We start from the raw sequence: 26,123 nt of genomic DNA on the forward strand, positions 1-26,123 counted from the left end.
ATGGATGTAGCATCCGTGACATCATCATTGTCTTTGGTTAACAAGCTGCGTTCATAAACTGTTTCAGTGCAACACAGACATGCACATAGTGGCTAATTAGTGCTAAGTAACAAACTAATAAAATACTATGTAAAATTTCACTCACTAAAACTGAAGTATAAACATCAAACCACAAAATCCATCAGATAAGCCATTAAAAAAAAGGTCTAAAAGGGTTCCACAGCACAGAAGAGGTCTGATTTAATAACTGGAAGTATGTAGACGAGGCCTAGCAGTTGACTTTGATGGGATACCTGTCAAATCAACGTTGCCATGCCACTAAATTATCCAGGTGGATGACATAAAAAAAAAAAAATATCCTGCTCAGTTTTTATGAGGGGAAACTGTTCATACAGCCCCAAACTGTATTTTGTATCAGGCCATAAGCATACTTTCTAAGGCTGTAAAGTTGGCAGTTTTAACATGGGAATCGACTCCTTTTAGGACCCACAATTAAAAACTGATAGGGTTGTTCCACATAAGTAATTCTTCCTAGTTTGTCTCCTTAAAATGAATTTTGAAGTTAGATTTTTTTTTTTTTAATTTAGGATTGGCACAGATTTCACAAAGTATATCTTAAGCCAGCTTTTAGATTCCCTCACTCCCCAGGCTTGAAAGTGAGACCGTCTCTTTTGTTGGTTTGCATTTTCAATCAGAATGACTAGAAAATAGGGAGTAGTTGTGTAAGTAACCTAGAGGATTTCTAAGGAAAAAGGCAGAGTGTGCTTGTGTTGGGATAAGGAATTATTCCATTAGAAAATCCTCCTTTTTTCAGCAGTTGGTGTTGGCAGGTATGGCTTTGCACAGGCTGAGGAATGTGTTGAACTGCTTCATCATTTTTGGGGGCGAGTGGGGGCTGGTGGTAATTCAAGATGAAACAGGTCTACATTTATGATTCTGATCCTCTTAATAGTAAGCAGGCAACTGCTGCATGTAACAAACTTTAGTTATATAAAACATGAAGACATTTTATTATAATTTATTTATTTTTAGTTAAATTTGTCATCACGGCCAGCCAGAGGAGGATTTGTTGCATATGTTTATTGAGCCTGAGATGTCTACATGACCCTGAGTGACGTGTTTGTATCTTAGGTGTCACTTAACCACCTTTTGTCATGACAAGAAAAATAACGACCAACACTGAAACAAATGAAACTAACTGAAACCATAAAAGCTAAACTGAAATGAGGAAACCAGCTCTGTTAAATTACTGAAACAAAACTGAAATTGAAGATACAAAACTGTATATTATTCTGTTTGTGTGCCTTGAGTCCTTAATGTTTGTATCCTAGGAGCAATAATAGTGATGTGCTAACTCTGATTCCTTGGCGCTGAGATCTGCTGAGATCTCATGCTGGACACGAAACACCTCAGGACAAAAGTCAACCAGGGACGCTCTTACGCTTTTATGCCAAATGGTACAAAGTCCAAGCATGACACAAATGAGTGGGTATGAGTGAGTGAATGATACACAAACGCTCGCTAACACAACAAATTAATCCCCCGTGTGCTTGCAGCTGCTTTTGATATGTGTGTTTATTTTTTGACAAATGTATGCTTGCGCACATTTGCATGAAGAAAGCAGCAAAAGCACAACCTGTTCTTGCTGTTACGTATGACGTATTTGCTGTTGGTGTTGCCAGCGGAGGAACACCCACGCCAGTTCACTTTTGCTCCAGATCCCAGGACAAACTGGGCTGGATTCAAAAAGCCATTGTTTACAATGTAATGATGTTGTTCCTGTGCTGCTGGCACTGCATCATTTAATGCCTTATGTCACTGGCTAGCCATGCAAAAGACTGTGTCATTCTGTCATCATGCAAATGCAAATAATATATTCAATTATATTTCCTGTAGATTGCGTCTCCTAACATGACGCTGCTGAAGGCCCATCCCACGGTGGCACAAATATAACTCTGGTGGAAAAATACACAAATGCGCAATCCCATCACTATTCTTCATCTCATTTAAACCACCATAAACCCAGAAATATTATTAAAGATGAGACCGCAGTACATCTAAGTTAACATGGAAACAGCAGCTTAATGGTAGAAGAAAGATAAGGAGAAGATGAGTTACCGCCTAATACTAAAGAAATGAAATTCATATTTCAGCTGGCTGAATTAAGAAGCTGAAAAGAAAGAAAAGAAACGTGAGTTGAGAAAGGGCCGCAGAGTTGCACGTAAAAAGGAAGATGAGCAGTCTGATGAGCAGCTCATTATAATGTGCTTTACTTAGAAAGTCTTGTTTTGTGAAAGGAAGTGAAGTGAAAACCTTTTGTTCATTTATATTGTTTTCTCAACCACCCGAAGCAGTTGTGTAAAGGGGCATGATAGCATCATTAAATATTCTACCCATTGTCATTTTTCCCAACCGACAATGTGAATTAATGTGAATCATTAATGCAGACTGGAAGCTTTTGTATTTTTCTTTTCTCATCAAAATTCTGTTCATTCACAATTGTTAGTGCATGTAGTACATTTATTTCAGGTTTAAAGCTGGTATTCACTGCATTTACAAACTGAGTTTGCTCATTCTGTGTTTTATAGTTAATGTCATTCATAAGACATTGCACAAGGCAGACTTTACGTAAAAATGACACTGTTGTTTTTTCTGTATAAATTAAATAGATGTAAAAGAAAAAATGGAAAAAATACCTTGGATTTATTTGTAAGTGTGTGCATGGTTTTGTGTAGGAGAAATGGGAGATGGGTTGGGGTGTTTAACTAGCTCAATAAAAGCGGTCTTTCAGCTGCACTGGAAACAATTTCCAGCTGAGGGGACATTTATGTTAAAGCTTTACTCTGCCATCACACACTGTGTGTGTGTGTGTGTGTGTGTGTGTGTGTGTGTGTGTGTGTGTGTGTGTGTGTGTGTCTGTCTGCACTGTCTCTTTATCATGTTATGGAATGACTGGGTCAGAAACTGCCATTCTCTGCCAACTTATCAGTAATAGCAGGCTCCTAATAAACTAATTAGTCTATTTTATCTTTATTGTATCATGTATTCTGTTGTATGTTAATTTTGTGGAGAATATTGTATTTCTGTTCCTTTTTATTTTAGCCGTCAAAGGTTTCGTTCTCTGCACTTGTCGTGTTGCTGTGTCCTCTGATCGATGCTGCAAATTTAATTATCCTGGCTCTGCTTTGTGTGATGACAATAAACTGAATTGAATTTAACTTAATTGAAGCGAGCATGAATCAGATGTCCCTCTTCTTTATACATTTCTGGACAAGCTGCTGTTTCTAAATCGGTACTTAAATCTGTCCTGATATTTGAATGTCCTGTGCCAGAGCAGTCAGACAGACAATACGTACCGAGAGAATTAGAGGGTCAGTGTTGAAACTCTTTGGGCCCCAGACAGGGGAGGCATGAGCCATAGAGCAGTCATCCAAAGGTTAAGCCTCATTGACTGGATGTTCCAAAAGGATCCGCTGACCTCAGGTCTTCAAACGCATGTCTTTTAAACCAGACTTTTACTCTGCTGTGGCTGTCAATAATAGATTTTCCTTTCTGTGCTTTCAAAATGTAAAAGTCTTGACAAAGCTTTTGTAAATGAACCCACCTCAGCACGGCTCAGAAGCAGCTTGGGGAGGGCAATTTGCCAAAAGAAGATGATTTTATGTATTAGTCAAGATCCAAGATCTGAATCACTGTTCTCCCAACAGATTTAGATGACCCCATGAGATCTGATTATTAGTTGTACATATGGTTGCCTGGATACAAAACTTTTAACATCAGCTCAACTGACAAATCTGCATCATTTTGGCTCTGAATTTATTCTGAAACTTCTGCCCCCAAGTGGCAATTCATGCCTTGTGTTTTGATGCTTGTTTCAGGATGTGGGTTTACAGAACAAGTCAGTAGGGTCACTGTTGTGATGGCCCTCAGTTTCATTCACGCAGGTGGACTTCAGCATCATCATCTTTGACTGCAGCTGGCGAATGTAGTCATTGTGTGGCAATGAACCAGCTCTCAGCGTGGTGGTTGAAGCGGTCCTCCAGGTTGTAGGGCATCTCCTGGAGAGCAGAACCAGGACTACCATCACCAGCTGCAGTCTGAGACACTGGAGTTAAGAGCCTGTCCAACTTCTGGGTGACTCATATTTAGATCATCTGCGATCATCAGATGGGTCCACCCCTAGGAGCAGCCATGTTTTCACTATCTTAATTGTATAATAGCTAGTAGAGGCATTGACTGATGATGGTTTCTGTAAGCACTTTTGCTGTTGTGGTTGTTTGATAATTGATTAAGTGATTAAACAACCACTTTGCTTTTTTCAAATAAACTCCAAAGATCCCCAGAACATGACCTTTGTGATAATAAACAAAGGGGGAAAAATGAGTGGCTCAAGCTAGAAAATATTTCTCCACCATCTGAACTTTTTGTCTCAGCTGCTGAAAAGCCCTCTGTAACTTCAGTCCTTACATCAAGCCAACCAAGACTAACTCCTGTGTGTTTGTTTACGGGATAGTGTTCTTAATGCTGAGCTTATGCTGAACAGGATGTAACAGAAATTTGGCAGGATATTTTTTTGGCTTGTTTTTGGTTGTCATGATGTCAAATTAAAGAGTAATATAATCAGTGTCTTTTGCATCCTTCTTGCGTCTTTCTGGTTTTAATATATTCACACAGACACAGATGGTGGAAATGGGCAATGAGGAATAAAGAGGCAGAGGTCATAGATGAGTTAAAGAGGTGTGTGCGTGCGTGTGCATGCATGCATGTGTGCGTGCATGCGTTTGATGCTATGGAGCACTTGAAGATCTCTGATGATCCCAGCAGGGGCTGGTTGTGTGTATGTGTGTTCTTATCCAAACTAGCTAGAAGTAATGAAGCATTGGACCTTGAACTAAAGTGATTGAGGGCTTTTGAATTGTTTTGTTTCCCCTCAGTTTCTGGTAATGAGAAACAACCGTTTATGTCGAAGGAAACAGGAGAACTTTGACTTGAATACAAGACATCAGATATCAACCACGGTTTTGTCTAATTACACATTTCTGTGAAGTGGCTGCTATGTGTCAGATATACAGTTTTTAGCAGCCCCTAAATTAGTGCTTCAGGCTAGTGGCACTTGAAAGCTCACATGCTTGTCTGTGTAAAGCTGGCACATTTGAGCTAAGTTTAGCTGACTTTCATTTAGCGCAGACTGCTCAGTCAGCTGATGTCAGTAGAGTTACAGTTCATAGTACAGTGCAGTTTAAAGTTTAGAAGAGCCAGTAAGGCTCAGTCACAGTAGTCCTGTTTGATTTTGACTCTAAAGGTCACAGTGTTGAATAAACAGCACTCTGCACTGAGACGTGATGTTCTTCATTCTCAAATGGTTAACCTACTTCTGCATCTTAAGCCACTTCTTTTCATCCCAGGTTTGTTATGTGCAATGCAGACTCTCTTATTGTGAAACCTCTAAGCAACCATCTTGATTCTGGTCACATTACAGCCAGCACATTGCCCCATAAACAGCTCTCATTAGCTGATCATGCTATCCATATCCATACTATGCGCTGTTCTCTATTAGAACAGTATGAAAGATCTTGAATCCCCTCCCCCTCTGTCGCTGTCTGGTGCCTTCCTGTTGTTGCTTGTGTAACTGGTTGTCTCCACTGTCTCCCCACAGAGGCTTCCTTTTTCCTGTTGAGCATAAGCGGTGGATAAAAGCCCTAACCAGAACAATGGAAAAAAAAAAAAAAGGAAACCCCTATCAGTGTGTGTGTCACATTCTGCAGACACAAAGAGCCATGCACTAATTTTATGTTTGCTTTGATCAGATTAGTAATTTGTTTTTATTGTATTTTCACTTAAATACGATTATAGAAGATTTCTATTGAGATTAGTGGAAGTTTAGAATCTATGTGTTTAAACTATTGTTTGTGATGTAAGTAAATGGATTATATTGTAAAATGTACACAGTATAGTGTTTCTAACCAAAGTGTTATTTTTTTGGGGCTCTTTACCCTTTATTATGACAGGGCATTTGAAAGTGGTCAGGAAAGCTGGGAGAGAGAGTGGGGGAAAACATGCAGCTGAATGGCCCGGGGGTGGGGGGGGTGGGGTCTCTGAAATAGCCTTCTGGCCTTTGGCCCCCCTTCTCAACCTGGTGAGCTGTAGTGGCATCCACTGCAGTATTATCTAACACAACAATACCACAACCTGTCTCAAAAAATGAGACTAAACATAAATGTAGACATTCCAGCAAACGGCAAATGAGCACTGCTGGCTTGATGGTGATAACATTCATCGCAGAGCTGTTGTTGTAAGGCTCTTTCATTAGATTACATTATCTTATACAGCATTGTATGGTAATTTGTTCACCCTCAAATCTCTAATGTGCCTACTCTTGCAAGCTTGTGTCTAGCTTTATGAGGCTTAGCGCTAGTTGCATTGGTAATATTGTGAGTGCTTAATAGTCCATTTTTAATTGCAAACACCCAGACGACCTAAGTTTAAAATTTGCTTTAGGCTTGTTTTATAATTATTTGGTTTCTTACTGCATATTTTTGTGTCAAAAATGTAATAAATTACTTTAATTTTCATTCTTGAATAGGCTCAGATATTGTACTCTGTGTGTGTGTGTGTGTGTGTGTGTGTGTGTGTGTGTCATAGCCGTGGTTTCTGTCCAGTACCATCTGGTAAATTCCAGCACAGAGGGCATTTTAGCTTGCCAGCTCTCTCTCTCTCTGTGTGCCTCCCTCTCTTTCCCTGCAACAGACACACACTCAGACACATTCACATGCACATTTTCTCTTCTACACACACTCAGCATCACGTGAGTCGTGACTACAGGGCAGTGCTCTTTTCTGAAGGAGAAAAGAAAATGCAGTGTTGTGGATGTAAATGTTGTCTCCCAGCCGCTTCTACTCTCTACTCTGTCTTCTCTCTCTCTCTCTTACATGTTACATCAGTTTGCCCTTTATGTTATTGCTAAGCTTTTACTTAATAAACATGCACTTTTAATTTCAAGACAAGACTGATTTGAATTAATCTGTTGGCTGCAAATCCCTGCCAAAAAAGATTTACAAGGACGAATGCCAATAAATCTTCTGATGGCTATCTTCTTCTATTTTATTATCATCCAAATTCTCACACTCTAGAAACAATTAACAGGGGAGGAATTGCCCTCTTTGCTTAATTAATTGCTGGCTATGAATCTGAAAGTGCACGTGAGCAATTAATTCCAGAAGCATAGTTTTTTTTCCAAGCTTGTTCTTGGAAAAAAAAAAAAACACCTGAAAGTTACAAATTGTGTAGGTGGTGTACAGTACCGCGTTGACTGCACACCTCTTGGGAGACCTAGAAAGAAGACGGGGGTGGGGGTGGGGGTGAGTGTGGGTCGCGACACAGAAGGGAGGAAGAAGAGGAGACAGGGGAAGGCAGAGGTCATCTCAGAACATGCAGCTCTCTTGGGAGGTGGGGATGGGGGGAGCAGCTTTACATGTCTCCAGGGGTTTTTACATAGCAATAGGCAGGAAAGCACAGGGGAGGAAGTCACATTGGTGAGACACTGTGTGATGGAAGTGAAGGACAGTGAGAGGTGGAGGCGTGAGCAGGCAGAGCAAATGGTAGGACGAGGGAGGTAAAGGACAGGATGTTCCTGTTTTAGTGTCATCATCAACAATCATCAAGTCTGTGTGTGGCATGTTGACCTTTGGCTTTGTGTCTGATGATAGCTGCCTGAGCAGACATAATATGGAAAATTAGAATGAAAGAAGGAAAAGTCAAAATGGAATCAATGCTAATTCAAAATAAGAAAGCTTTAAAGGTCTTATCGTATACATGTAAAAGATAGTGTAAGTCTTACGTGTCCCCAGAGTGCATCTGCTTTTAGATCTGTTCCTCCAGCCTGTTTCAGCACCTGTAGCTTTCACACTCTGAGAGTTGCTGGCTGATGATGATGGCTGATGATAACGAAACCCTGTACCCTCAAAACTTTCATCGGTACCAAAACATGGAGAGATTCCTGATATAACACACAGTGTTTTCTGTGCTATGGTGTTACTGTTTTCAAAGGTACTTGCATCGTGACCATTTTCTTACCTGCACCATCAATGAGTGCTTTATAAAAGAAAAAAGAAAAGGCAGCTCAGTTACACTAGAGCACAAAAGGCAACATGAAAAAAATAGTAACCTACACCCAGCTCGTGTTTACTGGTTTCACAGCGCTCTTCAAGGTTCCTGTTTCTGATTTTCTTTCAGCGTTACAGTCCAGACATAGCTGCAATGTGTGAGCACATGATCACAGCTAATTGTAATATTACCCGCAATACTAATGTGCTATTAAGCATTTTTGTTTTGTTTTGCATGCGTTGCAATCAAAAAATAAGATTAGTTAGCTTAGGCTTCAGTTATTAATAACTGCACTTTACACATACCAAAAAAAATAAAATAAAAAATGAAATGCTGGGTTTGGGTAGGCCGTGCTGTGGTTGAATGTGACTGTAACTGACATTGCATCATCACTTCTGGATCATTGTGTTACTTGTGAGCTGAGTGTGATACTGCAGCACTTTGACCTGCTGTATAATAAAGACAGAAATTCAGGAAAAGTTACTGTTAATAGAGATTAGATTAGTTACAGTTTCTTGCTCACTAACCCAGACTGTTTTTATTCCCTGATTCTATTCATTGAAATCTTTATACTGGTATTCACAGTAGTGTTTATTGCAAACACTTACCTTGAAATATTTTTGTGTCATCTTTTGTGTGCCTCTTCAGTAAATCTTTCCAAGAAAAACACAGTAGGTCAATACTGTGTCAGTACTGGGGCTTTTGGTGCGTTAAATTTGTCATTCAGAAGACAGGAAGCTGAGCATGTATCTGTTAAGTGGGTTAAAGTTGTGGTTTCACTGTATGGTCTGAGCCTGTCAGAAGTTAGAGGTGTCTAGTTGTTCCAAAAGCCCACGCTTCAAGAAAGCAAGCAGCTGGGCAGATTGAATTGAGTTCATATAGGAAGACAAAAGGTGCACATTTTTACACTTATTGGTTTGCTAGAAATACGAACATGCACACGAGAAGAGTGACAGAATAGTTTTAAAAAGTTCAAGCTATGGGGAAGAGGGGTTTCTGAAGCTATTCAACTGACAAACATTTATGCTGAAATATGCTTCTAACCTACCATATAGCACTTTTCCAGAGGAAAGTTATAAACAGCTCTTGGTTTCTTTTGTTTTCACTCAGAAGCACTTCAGAAGCAGGTGATGTGTGTTAACCCAACATGTGGGTTTGAATCACCATGTGGGCAAACGTCTTGCTGAAATCGTTATCAGCTCCAGATGTGTTTTCTTTGACTTCTTTCTCTGCCATGGAAAGCATAATTTCATCACCACTTTGCTCGGCTAGTGATAGATTTTTTATCACTTTACCACAGGTTAGCAGCTTGTCATTTCTTTTTTTTTTTTTTTTGTGTGTGTCATCTTTTGCCTTGAATTTACCCACCGTCTAGAGGCTGACAGACAGATCAGGGGAGAATCACCCACATCTTTAAAAACAAACCATCAGCAGCTCCCCCAGCTGTCATTTTGAGAGTGCACAAATGATTATATGTTCATGTTCATTATATGTTCATGTGTGTGCACTCTGCTGAGAAGGTGATTGGCTGTAACCTCCCATCTCTCCAGGACCTGTACACCTCCAGGACACTGGGGCGTGCAGGTCGGATCACAGCCGACCACTCTCACCCTGGGCACAGACTTTTTGACCCTCTCCCCTCAGGCAGGAGGCTACGGTCCATACGGACCAGAACCTCCCGCCATAAGAACAGTTTCTTCCCCTCTGCTGTTGGACTCATGAACAATTACCCTAAGACTGTTACCACCACCCTCCACAAACGCTGATGACCCTATGTCTATGCACCTGTCTGATTGCACTGATGTACATATTAGTGGAATATAGTCTACATTCTTTTATCTTTTAATTAGTCTCTGCACTGTATATTTTGTAAGCTCTAATATCTCTGTATATTTGCAATTTGTATACTTGTATATTGTCTTATAGTTTTTATACTTATTTGTTTTTGTTTTTTTTCTGTAAGCACGAAGTACCGCAGCAATTTCCTAATGCTGTGAACCTGTTCACCCATATGGCAATAAAAACCTTCTGATTCTGATATAATGTGTATATGTTAGCAGTTAGTGAATGACTGAAAGTCCCAAATGTATTTTATCTCATTGTTTCACCATCACACTTCCTCTTCTCATCGCCTCTTGCTGACCTTTGTTATTTCCACCTTGTGTTCCTCTCTCTTTCCAGTAACAATGTCTCTTTTCTTACCTCGTACTGCAAGTGTCAGTGTTTCCTATGCATGCTATAGCTTCAGGTGCCGTTTACACGAAGCCGTTTTCACTGGAAACGGTGTCGTTTTGATGCGTTTCAGCCTTTCGTTTACACGATGGCGTTTCAGAAATGATCCGCGTTTACACGAGGACGTGAAACGATGGAAACGATGAAAACGATGTAGTTCCCATGCCAGGCCACAAGTTGGCGTTGGTTTTCTCTTTGCAAAGTTTGTTTATGCAAGACGCGCATGCGTGGAGTGACAGTAGGTAGTGCGGCAAATTGTTCATTACTTACAAAACGGCCAATGTGAGAGGTTTTGTGTGGACTGACGATGAGGTTGGATCGCTGCTGCACACAACGCTGAATTACAAAATGGTAAAAACACAAGAAAAGCATGAGAAGCACTCGTGAATCCGCGAGTACTGTTTATCAATTTGCGCGTGCGCGAAAAACTGTGGCCGTCGCAACCATAGTGCGCATGTGCGAGTCGAGCGTTTTCAAATCACCCCGGTTTCAAGTGGTTCGGCCTTGCGTTTACACGACAACGGTGTCGTTTTGATGCGTTTGCGTTTTGTCACATCATCTCATTTTTTTGTTGTTGTTGTTTGTTTCATTTCTCTGAAAGTATTTAGCGGTGTTTTGTTTTCCTTGTTGAGATAATGACAGTGGAGCCGTCCCTGAATGAAGGGTGAGGATAGGGCTGTCTTCCTAAACCCTAAACTGCTACAGATGCTCACAGACACTGGGAAGTGTCACTGAAAATACTGTTCAACTATTTATGTGAAACCATCATTGTTTTCTTCTCATTAATATTTCTGCATCGCGTCCTTCAAAGCCTCCTCAATTCTTGTGTTTACGCTGTGAAAATGTGAAAAAGCTCAAAGGGATGAGTCATGGTGCTGCTGTTTTTCCACACAATTTTCTAAGATCAAATCAGTTTGAACAGACTTGTGTTACACTTTTTTGGGCTCTTGGGTGAAATTTATTTATTTATCATTATTATTATTTTTATTATTGTTCTGAGAAAGTAAGTAGGCAGTGTGTATTACATTGTGGAAAGAGCATGGCATGACCTCCGTCCTGCATATAGCAGCTATCCTCTCTGCATTAGTAACCATGTTGTGTTAACCCTCACAGCTAATACACCACATGTTGTCGTCTTAAAGTAAAGCAGACATGTGTCATTGGTGGAGGTGGATTTTATTTTTGACTAATCTTTGCAGCTTGGTTAGATCTATAGACTGAAATCATTTTCTTTGACTTCTTGAATATTTGTGTTTATTTATTGTCCTGATACATAAAACCTAAGGATTGAAAGAGGGTGAACTTTCTTTTTCATGTGATGTGATGTGCCAGAGTAAAACTATATAATGTCTGTAACATGTACATTTTAAACCCTAACTACTCTTTACTGGGTTAGCTGGCACATCATTGCATGGTGCTGTCTGTCAGCTCCTGCACCGTCATCTTAACATTTTTTGACTCTCACGTCAGTGTTGGATAAAGATCTCTTTGATCTCTCTGCTGCAGTATACAGTATCATGTCAGGGTGTGGGCTGCCAGTAGGTAACTCACTGTCATTCAGTTATGGTGTGGGGCACATTTGGCCTGTTAATTCATTTGTCCCTGAGGTGTTGAACAGCCATTTTTAAAGTGTGAAGCTTCCTTAACAGTCACCTGAGAGGCAGGAGAAAGCCACGAGAGCTAAAACTACTTGTGACAGCTCTGATCGCACAGAGAAACTCGTTGGAGGAACGAGTGATCAAAAGCACCTACTTGGGTGTGTGTGTGGGTGTGTGTGTGTGTGTGAGTCAAGCAAATCAGGATTTCAGAGAAGGAGACTGGGAGCAGGATGATGAAGGCACGAAAGGAAGCCCTACCCATTTCTGGAGAAAAGAGAAGCAGCTGATGGATTAAAGGTTTATCTCTATGTAGAGGGGAATGATGAAGAGCAAGGACAGACAGCAGAGAGCTGTCAGGTACAGCACAGGAAGCAGCTGATCTTGCTTGTGACAGGCAAGAGAGAAAAAGAGGAGCAGAGCAGATTCTGGCTGTGATGAGGATGTCGTCATATCAAAGGATGGGTCTTTTTGAATGACACTACAAAGGGACAAGGGCTTGGAGAGTGATATGAGGCATGATGGGGCAATTGAATAATCAGACATGTGACTGGTAGTAGTAGCAGCTGAAAGAATGGGCTTTCGTCACTCTGTTACTCTTGATTTTAAAACCTGGAGGAGAAATGATGCTCGTAGATGCAAATCCAAACCATAGGGTTAGCGCTAAAATCAAGGGGGGAAAAAAGAAGGTTAGATCTTCCGTGTCGCACAATGATCACAGCATAACCTTTATGAATTTTTAGCCTTTACAGAAGATCTAAGTGGAGGTTCTCTTTATGTTGTCCAATCAATCAAACTGCTGAAAGTTTGAGGCTGCTGTGAAGGAAAGAAACCACACTTTTAAAATGCTATTAGTGCCGTAATGCAGCCATTAGCTGCGAATACTACAGGAAGCTAGCAAGCAGCCTAAGAAAGGGCATTTGATAAAGGTCTGTGGTGCTTTTAAAATCGCTCTTACAGTAGATCCTCTATTTAATGATTAATGTCCCCTAATAGAGTCCAATAGGAAGTAGGCCGGTGTTTTATGGTCACTGAACAAGATGCTCCCTTTATTCTGAAACAGGGAGACGTATGATTAGCTGAACACTTTATCAGCTTATAATCATGTTCCTGTATATTAACATTTGAGAACATATATGAAGCTTTTTAAAAAATTACATTGTGTTTATTGTAAAATGTTTTTTGGCTTTGCTTGTTTCTTGTTTTTGACAGTTTAGCTGTTAATTACTTCAAAAATCCTAAAATGCTCCTGGTTTATAATAGAAATGCAAAACCCACTGTAGAAACTAATAGAACCGTAAACCTTTGGGGAAAATAGCAGCCGGAGTATTAGCGGGGGAAGGATATGCTACCGTGATGAAAAACAGACGTAGCTGGAGGCATTATGTTTTTGGGTTGTCTGTCCATCTGTCCATCCCATTCTTGTGGGCTCTCAATCTCAGGAACGGCTTGAGAGAATTCTTCACATTTAGCACAAAAATGTGCTTTGACTCACAGAGTATCTCCTTAGAGTTTGGTTGTCAAAGGTCAAGGTCTCTGTGACCCCACCTCCATCTCCTTTTTTTAAAACACAGTGTATCAAAAAAGCTGAAGGGTATTTCATTGCATCTGGCACAAAATTTCACTTGGACTCAAGGATGAAATGATTTGATTTTTCTGGTCAGAGATCAAGGATGCTGAAACTTCACAAAATATGCTTTTGGCCATAGGATTTTATACGCTAATTATGAGAAGATGGGGGAGGCACGGTGGTTAGCACTGTTGCCTCACAACAAGAAAGTCCTGGGTATGAATCCAGTCTGGGGCCTTTCTCTGTGAAGTTTGCATGTTCTCCCCGTGTGTGCGTGGGTTCTCTCCGGTTATTTGGCGATTCTAAAATGACTATAGGTGTGAATGTGAGCATGGATGTTTGTCTGGCTGACTGTGTTAGCCCTGTGACAAACTGGCAGCATGTCCAGGGTGCCAAACAAGGTTGGATGCTAAATGGTTAACAATAATCTTTGATGCCCACGTTGAAATTACGGTGATTGGATCGAGTGTCGCACCAATAAGCTGAACTCAGCTCTGTTCAGTATTAATCTTATGTTTTTATAGGCTTATTAGTGCAGTCCTCCACAACAGTCCCAGTTTCACATGTGGCTCCTTGGGAAAATGAATTGTTCACTCCTGGTATAGATCCTGTGTGTTGCTGGATTTATAGGCGTTAGTCAAGGTTTGCAGCTTTTGTTTTGCAGCAACAATCAGCTTCGTTTGCCAAGCACGTGAATACATTGTTTCTCTCAGTGAATTTGAACACTAACACAGTAAACATAAAGCAGAACAAGAACAACAAAGCTGAGCAAATTCAAGTCAAATCAGTTTTTATATATTTTATATATCTCTATATTAGAAATCAGAAGGAGGAACTTTACAGTGCAGATGTGCAGCTAACAATATCTTCCATTCTTAGTCCCTCTAGAGAGAAGAGGAACAGCTCCATTAAACTGTCAAATGAAAACACAGAGATAAACTGCAACTTGACTGGGCTGCGGAGGCATGTAACAGTGGAGTGGAAATGCTAGTTGCTGTTTGGAAAACAGTGCCTAAGCCTAAAAGTCTCTGAAAGGCTAAATAACAACTGGTCACAAGTCCCTCACTTCAAAATCAAAAGAGGAATTCATTTCACAGCAGTAGTGAAGCCAAAAGCCTGATGAACCTACATTCTTGCACAATTTATAATAAAAGCCAACCTGCTTCAGGGTCCTTGTGTAAAAATAAATGCCCATCATCCTGTTGTTTCCTTTCTGTGGTTGTGCTTCAATGGAAAAAATAGGAAGACATGAAAATGCCATTTAAAAACAGGAAATACAAGCAAGACTGAACACTGTCAAGGTATTTTTTCTCTATTCTCACTCCATTCAGTAGTTAAGATGTATCAGTAACTGCAGGACTCCTAATGTCCTCTGGCATTAATGTCAGCACAAACATTGTGTACCAGGAGCTTCATGAGATGGGTATGGGTGCAGCTCCTTTGGGTGTAATGTCCATATACTTTTGTGAATATAGTGTATTTCACAGGTGCGAACTGAAAGTTGTTTAGAAATAGAAAAAAAAAAAACACTCAAAACTAAGTACATGTACCACATTTAACTTCCAGCTTTGAATCTGCAAGGACATCAGTCAGATGGTGTTTTTATTTTGTACGCTGATTACATGACCACAGTGAGAACCTCAGATATATCCAGAAAAACAGGACAAACTAGCACAGATGACTAACTAGGCCCCTGTTTACCACAAGTGTTGACATAGCAGCCAGCAGGGCATGGCTGTAGGCACAATCAGCAGTGTTGGAAGAAATCTTGACCAGCCAGACTGCTTTGCTGGAGCTTTCTTTTTGCAAGCGCAAAGATGACAATTTCTCTAAACATTAAAAGTTTGGAGAAAGATTAGGTTTCCTCTCAATCTGGCAACTGTTTGAAATATTCTCACTCTGCGTGCTGTTGACATGTGGTCTACATGATGTACACATGTAATACCAACTATTTTTAAACTATTTCAAAGTCCATGTTATTCCACTTACGCTTTTCAGGGTCAGGGGGCTGAGGCTGGAGCCTATCCAAGCTGTCATGGGGCAAGAGGCAGGGTACACCCTGCACAGAGAGACAACCACTCACACACTCATTCATACCTGTGGGCATTTTAAAATCACCAATTAACCAGTAACTGCATGTCTTTGGACTGCGGGAGGAAACCGGAGTACCCAGAGAGAACATGCAAACTCCACACAGAACGGTCCCAGCCAAGGTGGATTCAAACCCAGGACCTTCTTGCTGTGAGGCAACAGTGCTAACCACTCTCTCTGGAAACAACACCTACCTTAATGTTTGTTGGTAAGGTGTGTGTGTGTCAAAGCAAACCATGACCAAACCAACAATTGTAGATATGTGGTCTACAAAGATAGCAAAGTTAATAATAAACAAATTTAAACTGGGTCAAGGTCCTTCGGCCCTGTCTTTGCTACAGTGAACATGTTGAAATCCAGATATATTATCTGCACAGTCATATTTCGATGAATATGCATGAGTGTCACACTTCTTAAAAATTGGGTTAATAAACGTTTCCCTAAACCGATTCCTTTTAACTGAGATCTGTAAGAGTTAAAAAAAGGTAACCAAAAAAAAGAGAGCCTGATTATTGTCATTTTACTTTTTTGAGTTAAACACATAATCACCGCTTTGCTTGTGAAACATTTTGTTAAAATACAGTGTATTTAAATAACAGTGACTTTTGGAGAGTGCAGAGCATCATTAAGGCTGATTCTCTCACCAAACAAACACCTGAGTATTTGAACAATAGAAGGAAAGTAGTCAGTCAGTCAAATATCCAATCACAATTTTTATCACATCACTATAAAGACGTTCATTGCCAGTGTTTAATGTGTTTTCTCTGCAGCAGCTAAATGACCAACAATGGCATAATCAAGAATAAAAGAAGCCCACATCTCCTGTTGTTCTCACTTTTTTTTTGTCCACTGCTTCCATGTGGTAGCAGATATGTAGCCACATTTGTGTAGCACCAACATAGTATCGTGCTGCAGCCATAACAATTTGTACACCCCTTTAAGTGGAGAGAAATCATTTCATGCCGCCCATCCATTGTTAAACAATGAAGAAGTAAAGCTGGCCTGGCCTTGATGGCCACCTACCAAGCTGGTGCATCAAGCTGTTGTCTGGCATACCCTTTCAATATAATGTCTGGGATCCCTTTTTTGTTTCACAATAATTGAATTAATTCTTCCTCAGCACGTTCTTGCTCTTTGGTGGTAGCCTCAGCTGGTATGCGAAGCTTCCATTCGTAATGTTTCAGGTCTCAAAGCAAATATTAAATGTACCACATTGTAGGGAGGAAAGAAAGATAAGCTTGATAAAGCAAACGTTTAAGCTGATTAGAGTATTGCACTCCCCCCCAAACTGCTAGACACACATACTCACAGAGACTCGAAGATTACAAATCCTTGCCTAAGGCTTTGTTTTTTGTTTTTATATATATATATATATATATATATATATATATATATATATATATATATATATGTATTATATATATATATGTATAATATATATATATGTATAATATATATATCTCTCTCTCTCTCTCTCTCTCTGTCCTCTTTCTCCTCTCTCCCTCTCTGTCTCCTGTCTCATCTCTCCCTCTCTCTCTGTCTCCTCTCTCCCTCTCCTCTCTCTGTCTCCTCTCTCTCTCCCTCTCTTCTCCTATAGTCCCCCTCTCTCTCTCTCCTCTCCTCTCTCTCTCTCTCTCTCTCTCTCTCCTCTCTCTCTCTCTATCTCTATCTCTCTCTCTCTCCCTGTTCTCCGTCCGCCCCTGTTCTGCCCTCCTCCGTTTGTGTGTATTTGTGAACATAAAGGAGGGAACTCATACAAACAAAAAAAATCTATTTAGAATATTGACATTAAATATGCCAAACTCAACATGAGGAGCTTTGATAAGCGAAAGAGTTCATTTTCCTGTGTTCTTGCTTGCAGCTGCAGAAAAACCTGCAGCTTTTTAATACATGCATTTTACCTGCACTGCTAATATGTATAGTGATGTTTATCTGTGTTTTTATATATGACAGATGTGTTACAGGTTGCTCTCTGTTCAGTTTGTCTTACAAACCATAACACAGCCTATTTTGTAGCACTTATATATATGTATTTATTTGAATGTGTTTGGAGTCAGAGAGAAGCAGCAGAAAGGAAAGCGCCTGTCCACAATTATCAGTAAAATTACTGACACATAATTCATTTGTATTTAAAATGCTGTGCAGCTACACTTCTCAGGTTTACAGTTGAATTTCCTCCAAATTTAATGGGCAATTCAAAGCGAGCTGGCTGCTGGATCCAGCTGCCTCGCTTTAAACAGACCACAGCCGGGTTAATCACCCACGTCCTCTCTTAAATTCATTCATGCAGTTATGAATTTGCTCTGACAGCAGCAGCTAACCTTATTGCGTAGACTACATATAAAGCTGCTCTAATATATTCTCACAGGACGGCTTCCCACTCTGTAATTTGTTGACTGCTGCAGAGGGTCTAAAGAGCAGCAATACTCTTTAATGCACTTGTAAACATACACACACGCACATGCACACACAACACCGCCTTGAGAAAGAGTTGAGAGCAGCGCTAAGGGAGGAATAATTATAGATGGCATTGAATTTCCTGCTCTCCTCTGTGTGCAAACGGTGTTTAGCCAAGAGGGGTTGCTTGCTCACATGTTTACGGCATGGCATTTGTTGGCAGCCGGGGCACATTATTGTTAGTTTCTGAATGTCTGGTCTGCAGTGGTGCAGAGGCTTGACAAGCAGAAAGCTGTGTCACCAGTTTCCCACGTAAGCAACCTGTTTCTTTATTGTGTTATTTTCAGAAGCAGCCAGGAATAGGAGCAAGGATGTTTCCGCATTCTGTTACCAGAGCTTACAAACACTTTCATGTCCTCACACTGGAGACGTGTAATACTCACTAAGTGGCTTCTTCTTGGTCTACAAGCTCTGCAAGCAAGTAGAGCATTCACATTGCTAATTTCTGGCATTTCAGAGTGAGTCTGGTAGTGGGTTAGGATGTAATATTTGTATGCATGAGTAACTAGGAGTCTGCCTGGAGATATGTGTTTGTACTGTGATCACGCATGAATTGTTTCCCTCCTCATACCTGGAGCGATTGTATTTGTTAGAGACAATAGGCTGTAATTGAATATACTTCCCTGAGCTGGCTGTGCAACCTCATTACCCTCCCCTTTACAGAAGAGACAGTGATCCTCAGGGAAAAGGGGGCAGGGGAGGAAAAAATGGCAAGGGAGAACTGGGATCTCGATTCAGGTGAAATCAGGATTAGAACAGGAAATGAAGAGAGGAAAAAGAAGAAAATTTGAAATTCACCTCTGGAGACATGGCTCAAAAAAACCTAACATGAAGTGTCCATGCAGGGTTTTACACCACTATGAGCCACCAGAACAGAATAACTGTTGGTTTTCACTGATTCCTCTTAAGTCCAGTATGTTTTCTGTACACTAGTCTTTGAAAATATTTTTTTATGCTAAGATTTTATGCTTTGATGTTCCAGATGGCTCAAACATTGTTTGAAATTCCTGTAGGAATTTCAGTTCTGTGGAAATCTGGTGACTGCAGTGACCACAGAATTTTGATACTAAAAATCTGCATCTGTCTTGCGTATGATTTTTTTTGTGTTGATTTGCCATCTCTCTCCAGGAAGAAAACTGAGAGAGAAAGTGACTTGCAAGAATGGAGAAAGCAAAGAAAGATAGGCAGAGGCAAACACAGAGATCCACACTTGCGCTGGCATATATAAGAAGAAAAGCTCAGTTTGCCTTGTTTAACCCAGGCTACCTCAATGCTTCTTGTTATTCTGGCCTTGTATATCTCTCCACTGTACGCTGCACAGAGCCAGAGATTGATGGAGTGAGTGAAAAAGACAAAGTGAGTGAGGGGATGCAGAGATTGCTGCAAGCAGGGGAAGATGGTTTGATGTGACACAGCAGTAGAAAATGGGTGGGTTTAAGCTATCCTGTAGGTGTTATCAGGTTAAGCCGCCCACCATTGGCTGTCGCTATGGTGACACCATGGTAACTACCAGGTGTTCAACTAGGAAGGAGCAAGACCTTGCCTGTGCAAAGGGGATTCCTTTGAATGCTACTTCATGCTTGTTTCTGTTTCTTCTCTGTATTTGTTTTAGAAACATTTGTGTTCCTAAAAATCAAACACATGGAGTAATTTACACATTTACATTCAGCCACTCAAAAACATTATGCAGATTCTTGCTTTATGATCTGTATTAAAAAAGTCATTAAAGCTCTCTTGTGAATCACAGCAGGAAGCAGCTGTTTTTCACATTGGTTACAGGTGTGTTTGTGTGTCTGACTGTTTGACTGGATGGATGTTGTACTTTGCAAATGCATAAAAAAACAGAAGCTTAAAATTATCAAGTTGATCTAGTCTCTTAGAGGCTCATTTACCAATGTTTATGCTCATTATGTATAGAGTGGGGAGGGGGGGTTGTGTATTTTCTGATGATCATTGTGTATGTATGTGTTATTTTGTGTATATATAGTATATGTGTATATGTTTCTGGATGACTGGACCATGCTTAAACCTATAAGCTGATTTGGTTACGTACTTAAAGAGATCTCAGTTTCAATCCGTTGGTGTTAACTCTGTTACATCACTGCAGCCAGCTTTGTGTGTGTGTGTGTGAGTGTGTGCACGCATGCACATGCACGGCATTCAGCAGAGTGAGTTTCATAGGGCATGGGGTGTGGTATAGAGGGCTAACAGACACTTGGCGCATGGAAACACACAACAATGACACACGTGCTTGTGCCATGCGTGCACTGCAGGCCAGCCACACAAATACAGTAAGCAAAGGCAAACACACACCACTGATTTTTGCTCTGGCTCTTAAAGGCATACTGTACCACTGCTAAACACATATCAGACCAGATGAGGGAGTGCCTCTCATCTGCTTCCTAATGGTAGGCAATTTCATTGCTCTGCAAATTAACGGTTCTAAATGTACACCCTCTTGATGTGTTCAGTTCACTGGTGTATATTTTCTCGCTGGGAGTGGGTGATCTAAGGTGAGAGAAAAAATCATCTGACTGTAAGCAAAACACGTGTGTCCCTCTTATTTATCTGGTTATTTTTAGCCACACCAATCACACTGGTGAATAATGACCTTGTCTCTATGCAGAGCAAAGAGCACCACTGACTTTTTAGGGTTTTTTTTTTTCTGTTAGCAAGTATGTGCTTTTGTCAGTACAGAAGAAAATAATGGATGCATTTTTTAATCTGCTGACTGAATTATCCAGTACACATAATGAAAGTTTGTATGAAGCAAGAGTGAAGTTAAGTAGTGTTGAAGTTACAAAGGTGCAAATAGTCTGATCCATAAATAAACTTTGCACAAAAAGTAAGGAAGTTTGTATTTGGTTGATTAATGCTTCTTGGCAATGAATCTTATACTGTTGGAAAGCCTGTTTATTACCACATACCATATAAATGGCGTCACATTTGTAAGGAAAGTGGATGATGTGGAGGTACCAGGCTGTTGTGGCTCTTCCGCGTGCTACTGAGGACCCTGTTTGTTAAATGAATAAAGTTAAATTACTAATATGTCTGTTTTCTTCAGACACAAACAAGAGTCAGTAGCAGAGTAAGTTGTTTGGCCGAAATTCACTCAATGCCTGCACACTGCGCACACATCCAGGCAGTTAACTTCAAAAAAATGCAATACAATTTGTATTTGCAATGCAAAAATGCATCACAACTGTGGAAATGCAATTTTTAAAAAAAAGTTGACTAATTAGTTTATTACATAAACTAAAGTACAAAGCAATGTAAATGTTTACAAAAATATTTAGATTTCATGAAAAATGTGTCATTCAAGCAGCTACACAAACAAAGAAATGAGGAAAAGCACGACCATCAGTCCTGAGTGATAAACGAGAGACAAACTTCCATTAAATTACAGACTTGGAACCCAAAGACAAAGATATACAGTTTGAGGGAACAGAGAAAACTGAAGAGGAAGTTGGAGAGACAGATGGGAGTTCATCCAACGGAAGGATGCTCCTCAGGGTCCTCATATCCTTCTTCTGTTTCCTTTAAATTACTTTGCTTGAATGTGTGTGCTTCCTGACCCAGCTGTATAATGTGACATATGGGACAACTGTTTTAATGTTCACTTTTTTATGTGTTCAGTTTTGGTTCTCACATTGAGTACTAATGTAGTTACTTTGCTTTTATTTGTGTTGCAGATAAACCTCCGGCTGATTTTAGTCAGCGGAAAGACGAAAGAATTCCTCTTCTCTCCCAACGACTCCGCAGCAGACATCGCCAAACACGTTTATGACAACTGGCCAATGGGTGAGTAGCGCCATATAGATAGGCATTAGATAGACATTAGATACACATGCATCTGTAGGATAGCATACAGAGGAATCAGTATGCTATAAATTTATGTGTAATATAAATATGAAAGCAACATAAATGAATGAATAATATCATTGTGGTCTAAGGCAGTCACAGTTCTGTGAAAAAGTTTTCACAGCGTTCTATGTGGTCCTGTAAAAAACTAAATACACCCCATGAACTTGTAGAACCAACTTTAGCCACAATAATATGAAGTAATCATTTTCTGTGTGACTTTTGTCAGTTGCTCATTGTGAAAGAATTTCGTCCCACTCTTCTTTACACCGTTGCCTCAGTTCATTGAGGTTTGCAGGCATTCATTGATGCACAGCTCTCTTAAGGTCCTGCCACAGCATTTTAATCAGGTTGAGGTCTGGACTTTGACTGGGTCATTGCAACACCTTCATTCTTCTTTCTTTTTTTTTTTCTCCAGTCATTCTGTTGTAGACTTGCTGCTTTGCTTGGGATCACTTTATTGTTGCATGACTGCATTTGGGCCAAGCTTTAGCTGCTGGACAGATGTCCTCACATTGGGCTCTAGAATACTTTGGTATACAGTGGAGTTCATGGTTGACTCAGTGACTGCAAGGTGCCCAGATCCTGTGGCTACAAAACAAGCCCAAGTCATCACCCCTCACCCTTATTTACTCTTAATTCCTGTGGAGGGAGTAAGGGTGTACTTACTTTTTCATAGGACTGCATAGTTTCCACTTTAAGGTAATGGCTGTCCATATATGAGATTAATGTATACAGACATGTACAAACTTAAGCAATCAGGTTTCCCAAAGCTTTAAAGCAGGATAAATATATGTTCTTTTAATAGTAATCTATCATGTATGTAGCTAAAATAAACATGAATCTGCTGTTCCATATACTTCAGAGTAACTTTTTGCTCATTGTTTAGCTGTCCGGCCTGCAATTATATTGTTTCAGTACACTTTTCCCACTCTTATAAGATTTTTTTATTTTTATTTTTGGCATTAAAAACTAAAATCCCACAGAAAATCTACCTGCTCAACACCAAATGGGAGAGCACCCAGTCAGCAGTGAGCTGGTGAAGATGGTGGAAGATTTTGGAGCTGCTCTAGCCTGTTTTAATGTCCCTGTAATGTGCAAACAAGATTATTGCACAGTTAAAGAATTAGGTTAATGGTAAAATTGGCATTATGGTTGACTGATTCCTTACCTTAACACAGGTGCTTATAAGACAGTTGTATTATTTATTTGGTTTATGTGAAAAAGCTCTGCATTATCACATCTGCTTTACACATGCCAGATTTTAGCATCAGCTTCGGCTTTACTTACAGTTGCACATTGTTTAACATTGTGCACATAGAGAACATACACATTGCATATGCACAGCTACGGAATGTCTGCATAAGCTATAATTACACAATTTAACTGTAAACAATTTAGTTGTTAATTCACTTGGAGACCGGGTGATCTGACTTACGGCTGTATTTTCGAGGCCGCTGAATTGCTGTCAGACCAACTGCTAATTACTTACATGTAGGTCTATATGGCAGTGTGGGAATGTGCAGATCTTTAGTGTAGGGTAATTAGAGTGAACTCCTTTTAGCCTGATTATCATTGCATACAGGAATGTGGGATCACAGTGCAGCCGCCTCCTTTCTGTAATACACCCACTCGACTCACTGTTGCTGTGTACCACGGTTAGAATTCATTTGATACTACCCACCTTACATCACCTTCAAAAATGTAGCCTTTTCCCACGGTGCTGTTAATGTACTCCAGTTTAAGAGAAGCGTAAGGTACATGAAAAACTACAAATTACACAGCCAGACTCGATTTCTCCTCGACAACAAGTTTTTCGTTCAGTCCTGTCAGTGTTGGAAGCACCCTGTGTTCCTCCCAGACAACCCATCTGAACCCTGAGAGACCCAGAGCAGGCACTCAGTCAGCAACAACACCCTTCGCTTAGCTAGAGACAAACATCTGGTGGCCAGACACTGTTGCTGCGCAACTCCACACACTCTTTTCTCTCTCATTTAATGCATTCACTTTTGTCCTTAGCTCTTCCCAAGCCACACCTCGTGTTCTTCCTTTGCCTCGACTCTTTCTCACGTTGTGTAGTGCATCCCGCAAAGCCCAAATATTATACATTCTGCATATAAGGATTTAAAATAAAGGCCCTAAACGTCTTAAAATATCTTCAGTGTGGTTGTCTGTGGTTCTTTTCTTCTTTTTTTCCCCATTTTTTTTTAACCAGGCAGCAACTGATTTCTTTTCACTACGCTGTATTCAGCATTTTATACTCACGCAGAACATCGCTAACACGACAGCGTTTTATCAGCAGCTTTTGTTTTCTTACATATTGTGGGTTTTAAAGTAAATTTAATTATACTTACTGAAATGTAAGATAGCATTAATACTTTATGGAAAAACAGGTAAAATGAGAGGTAAAATGAAAGCACCAACACGGCCACTTCCTCTTTAACTCTCTCTTCTCATTTTTCTCTTCTTTCGTACAGACTGGGAGGAAGAGCAGGTCAGCAGTCCTAACATCCTGAGGCTCATCTACCAGGGACGCTTTCTACATGGCAATGTAACACTAGGAGGTGAGAAAACACTGAAGCTACACCACCCAAAGAAAATGCCTCGTGCGTGCATAGACATGCACACAAAATCACAGCCGTGTGCTGCTGGAAAGTTCTTTGCTGTTCTCATCCTTTTCCTGAGTCGCAGAACAGAGGTACCTCAGTGCTCTACACAAGCTTGCTTTGACGGAGAGAGGAAATACAGAAAAAGAGGGGAAAGAGGCTGGTCAGGAAAGAGGGAAGACTGGTCTGGTGTTAAAGGAGACCTCAAGTGGTACAAAGGGGTGGGGGTGGGGGGACATGAAAATGAATGCTGTAAGTGAAGAGAGAAAAGGACATCTTCTTTTATGGAAGGCCACACTGGCCTGGCTTTTAGGCTTTTGTTTTTTTTTAATGTGTCTAACCCAATTTGGATTTGACTGGCGTTTTGTGGCTAACGGTGTTACAGCGCACCCTAACCCTGTTACAGTCTTCTATCTGCCATCTCGCTGATAATCACCTTATCTTTGCTTTAGCGTGTTTGCACCTCAAACACAGAATCCTCTTACCGTTCAGCAAAACTTTGAGTGGTTTTGAGGTGCAAACACAGACACTTTCTAAAGCACACATCAAGTCAACAACTATTGCTTACATATTAACTTAAATGCAGTGTGCGGTTGTTAGAGATATAATACTTGGAACTTTCCTAAAAAGAGTGTGTGCGGACACATGCGAAGCAATGAGAGATCCTGCAGTATGCGTGTATTTTTAAAAAGAAATTTCTTCTTATTTTGTGTATTCAGGACATTTCTGGGCTCCAGCCTTTGGGCAGTGGTTGTTTAACCCCATGCCAATTACGGCTGTGCGTAGTCTGAGGACTCTATAAAAACCTACTGAGATGGTCCATGCCAAGTTCCAACAAAGAGGTAGCAATACGCTTATGTAAACAGAAACAGGGTTGCACTGAACAACCTGTTAAGTGTTGCGCCTATGGCAGCTGATCTGTTGTGAGCACTACCTTTTCTTCCTGTTATTGCTAATGAGCACTTCTGACACACCCACCAATGACAAAGGGTGTACCACAAAGTCTCACAGAAACATGTCGATGAACCCGGAGGCACCATGTCAGACTGAATGTGCCCCTTCTCCGTCTCTGTCCTGTGTCACGGATTTAAAAAGAGCTGCAGGTCTGTGTGTTTTGTGGTGAAGGGCGAGGCTGAGCCACACACATACACACACACACACACACACACACACACACACACTGAGCAGAGTGGCGTCAGTGGACAGGATGAAGCGTGTGTTTATGCTGCATTCATACAAAATCTGGCAGTGCCTCACCTTCCTGCAGGGTTGTTCAGAGGTGTGTGGGCAGGTTTTTTTTTTTTTTTTTGGTCTGTTAGAGTGTTGTGAAGGAATCAGAAAATAATATCTAGCTCAGATATAGGTTTTTGTCATAACATATCACAACAGGACCAGTGCTATTTGGTATTATAAAGGTATTTTTCCTTCCTAATAACCATGACTTTCCATGAATTTTTGTACAAACATAAATATCTACGAATAAAGCTCAACTGATATATCTGTCAATATATTAACTGATATATCAGTATTGACATTTATAACTGCTAATAAATGAAAATTTAAATAAAAAAGAGACAGAAAGACAAACATGTTACGAGTGTTGATGTT

The 26,123-nt window shown here is 40.4% G+C and overlaps 1 protein-coding gene across 1 annotated transcript in view; it reads left to right on the forward strand.

Moving 5' to 3' along the window:
* Positions 1-26,123, forward strand: part of ubl3a (ubiquitin-like 3a) — a 35,915-nt gene that overhangs the window by 6,308 nt on the left and 3,484 nt on the right. The window contains exons 2-3 of the mRNA XM_030746114.1: positions 21,741-21,849; positions 24,387-24,473. Of these exons, the coding sequence (XP_030601974.1) occupies positions 21,741-21,849; positions 24,387-24,473 (196 nt within the window). The remainder of the gene's footprint in view (positions 1-21,740; positions 21,850-24,386; positions 24,474-26,123) is intronic.

This window comes from Archocentrus centrarchus, chromosome 14, assembly GCF_007364275.1.
Source record: "Archocentrus centrarchus isolate MPI-CPG fArcCen1 chromosome 14, fArcCen1, whole genome shotgun sequence".
NCBI classification, from domain to species: Eukaryota; Metazoa; Chordata; class Actinopteri; order Cichliformes; family Cichlidae; genus Archocentrus; species Archocentrus centrarchus.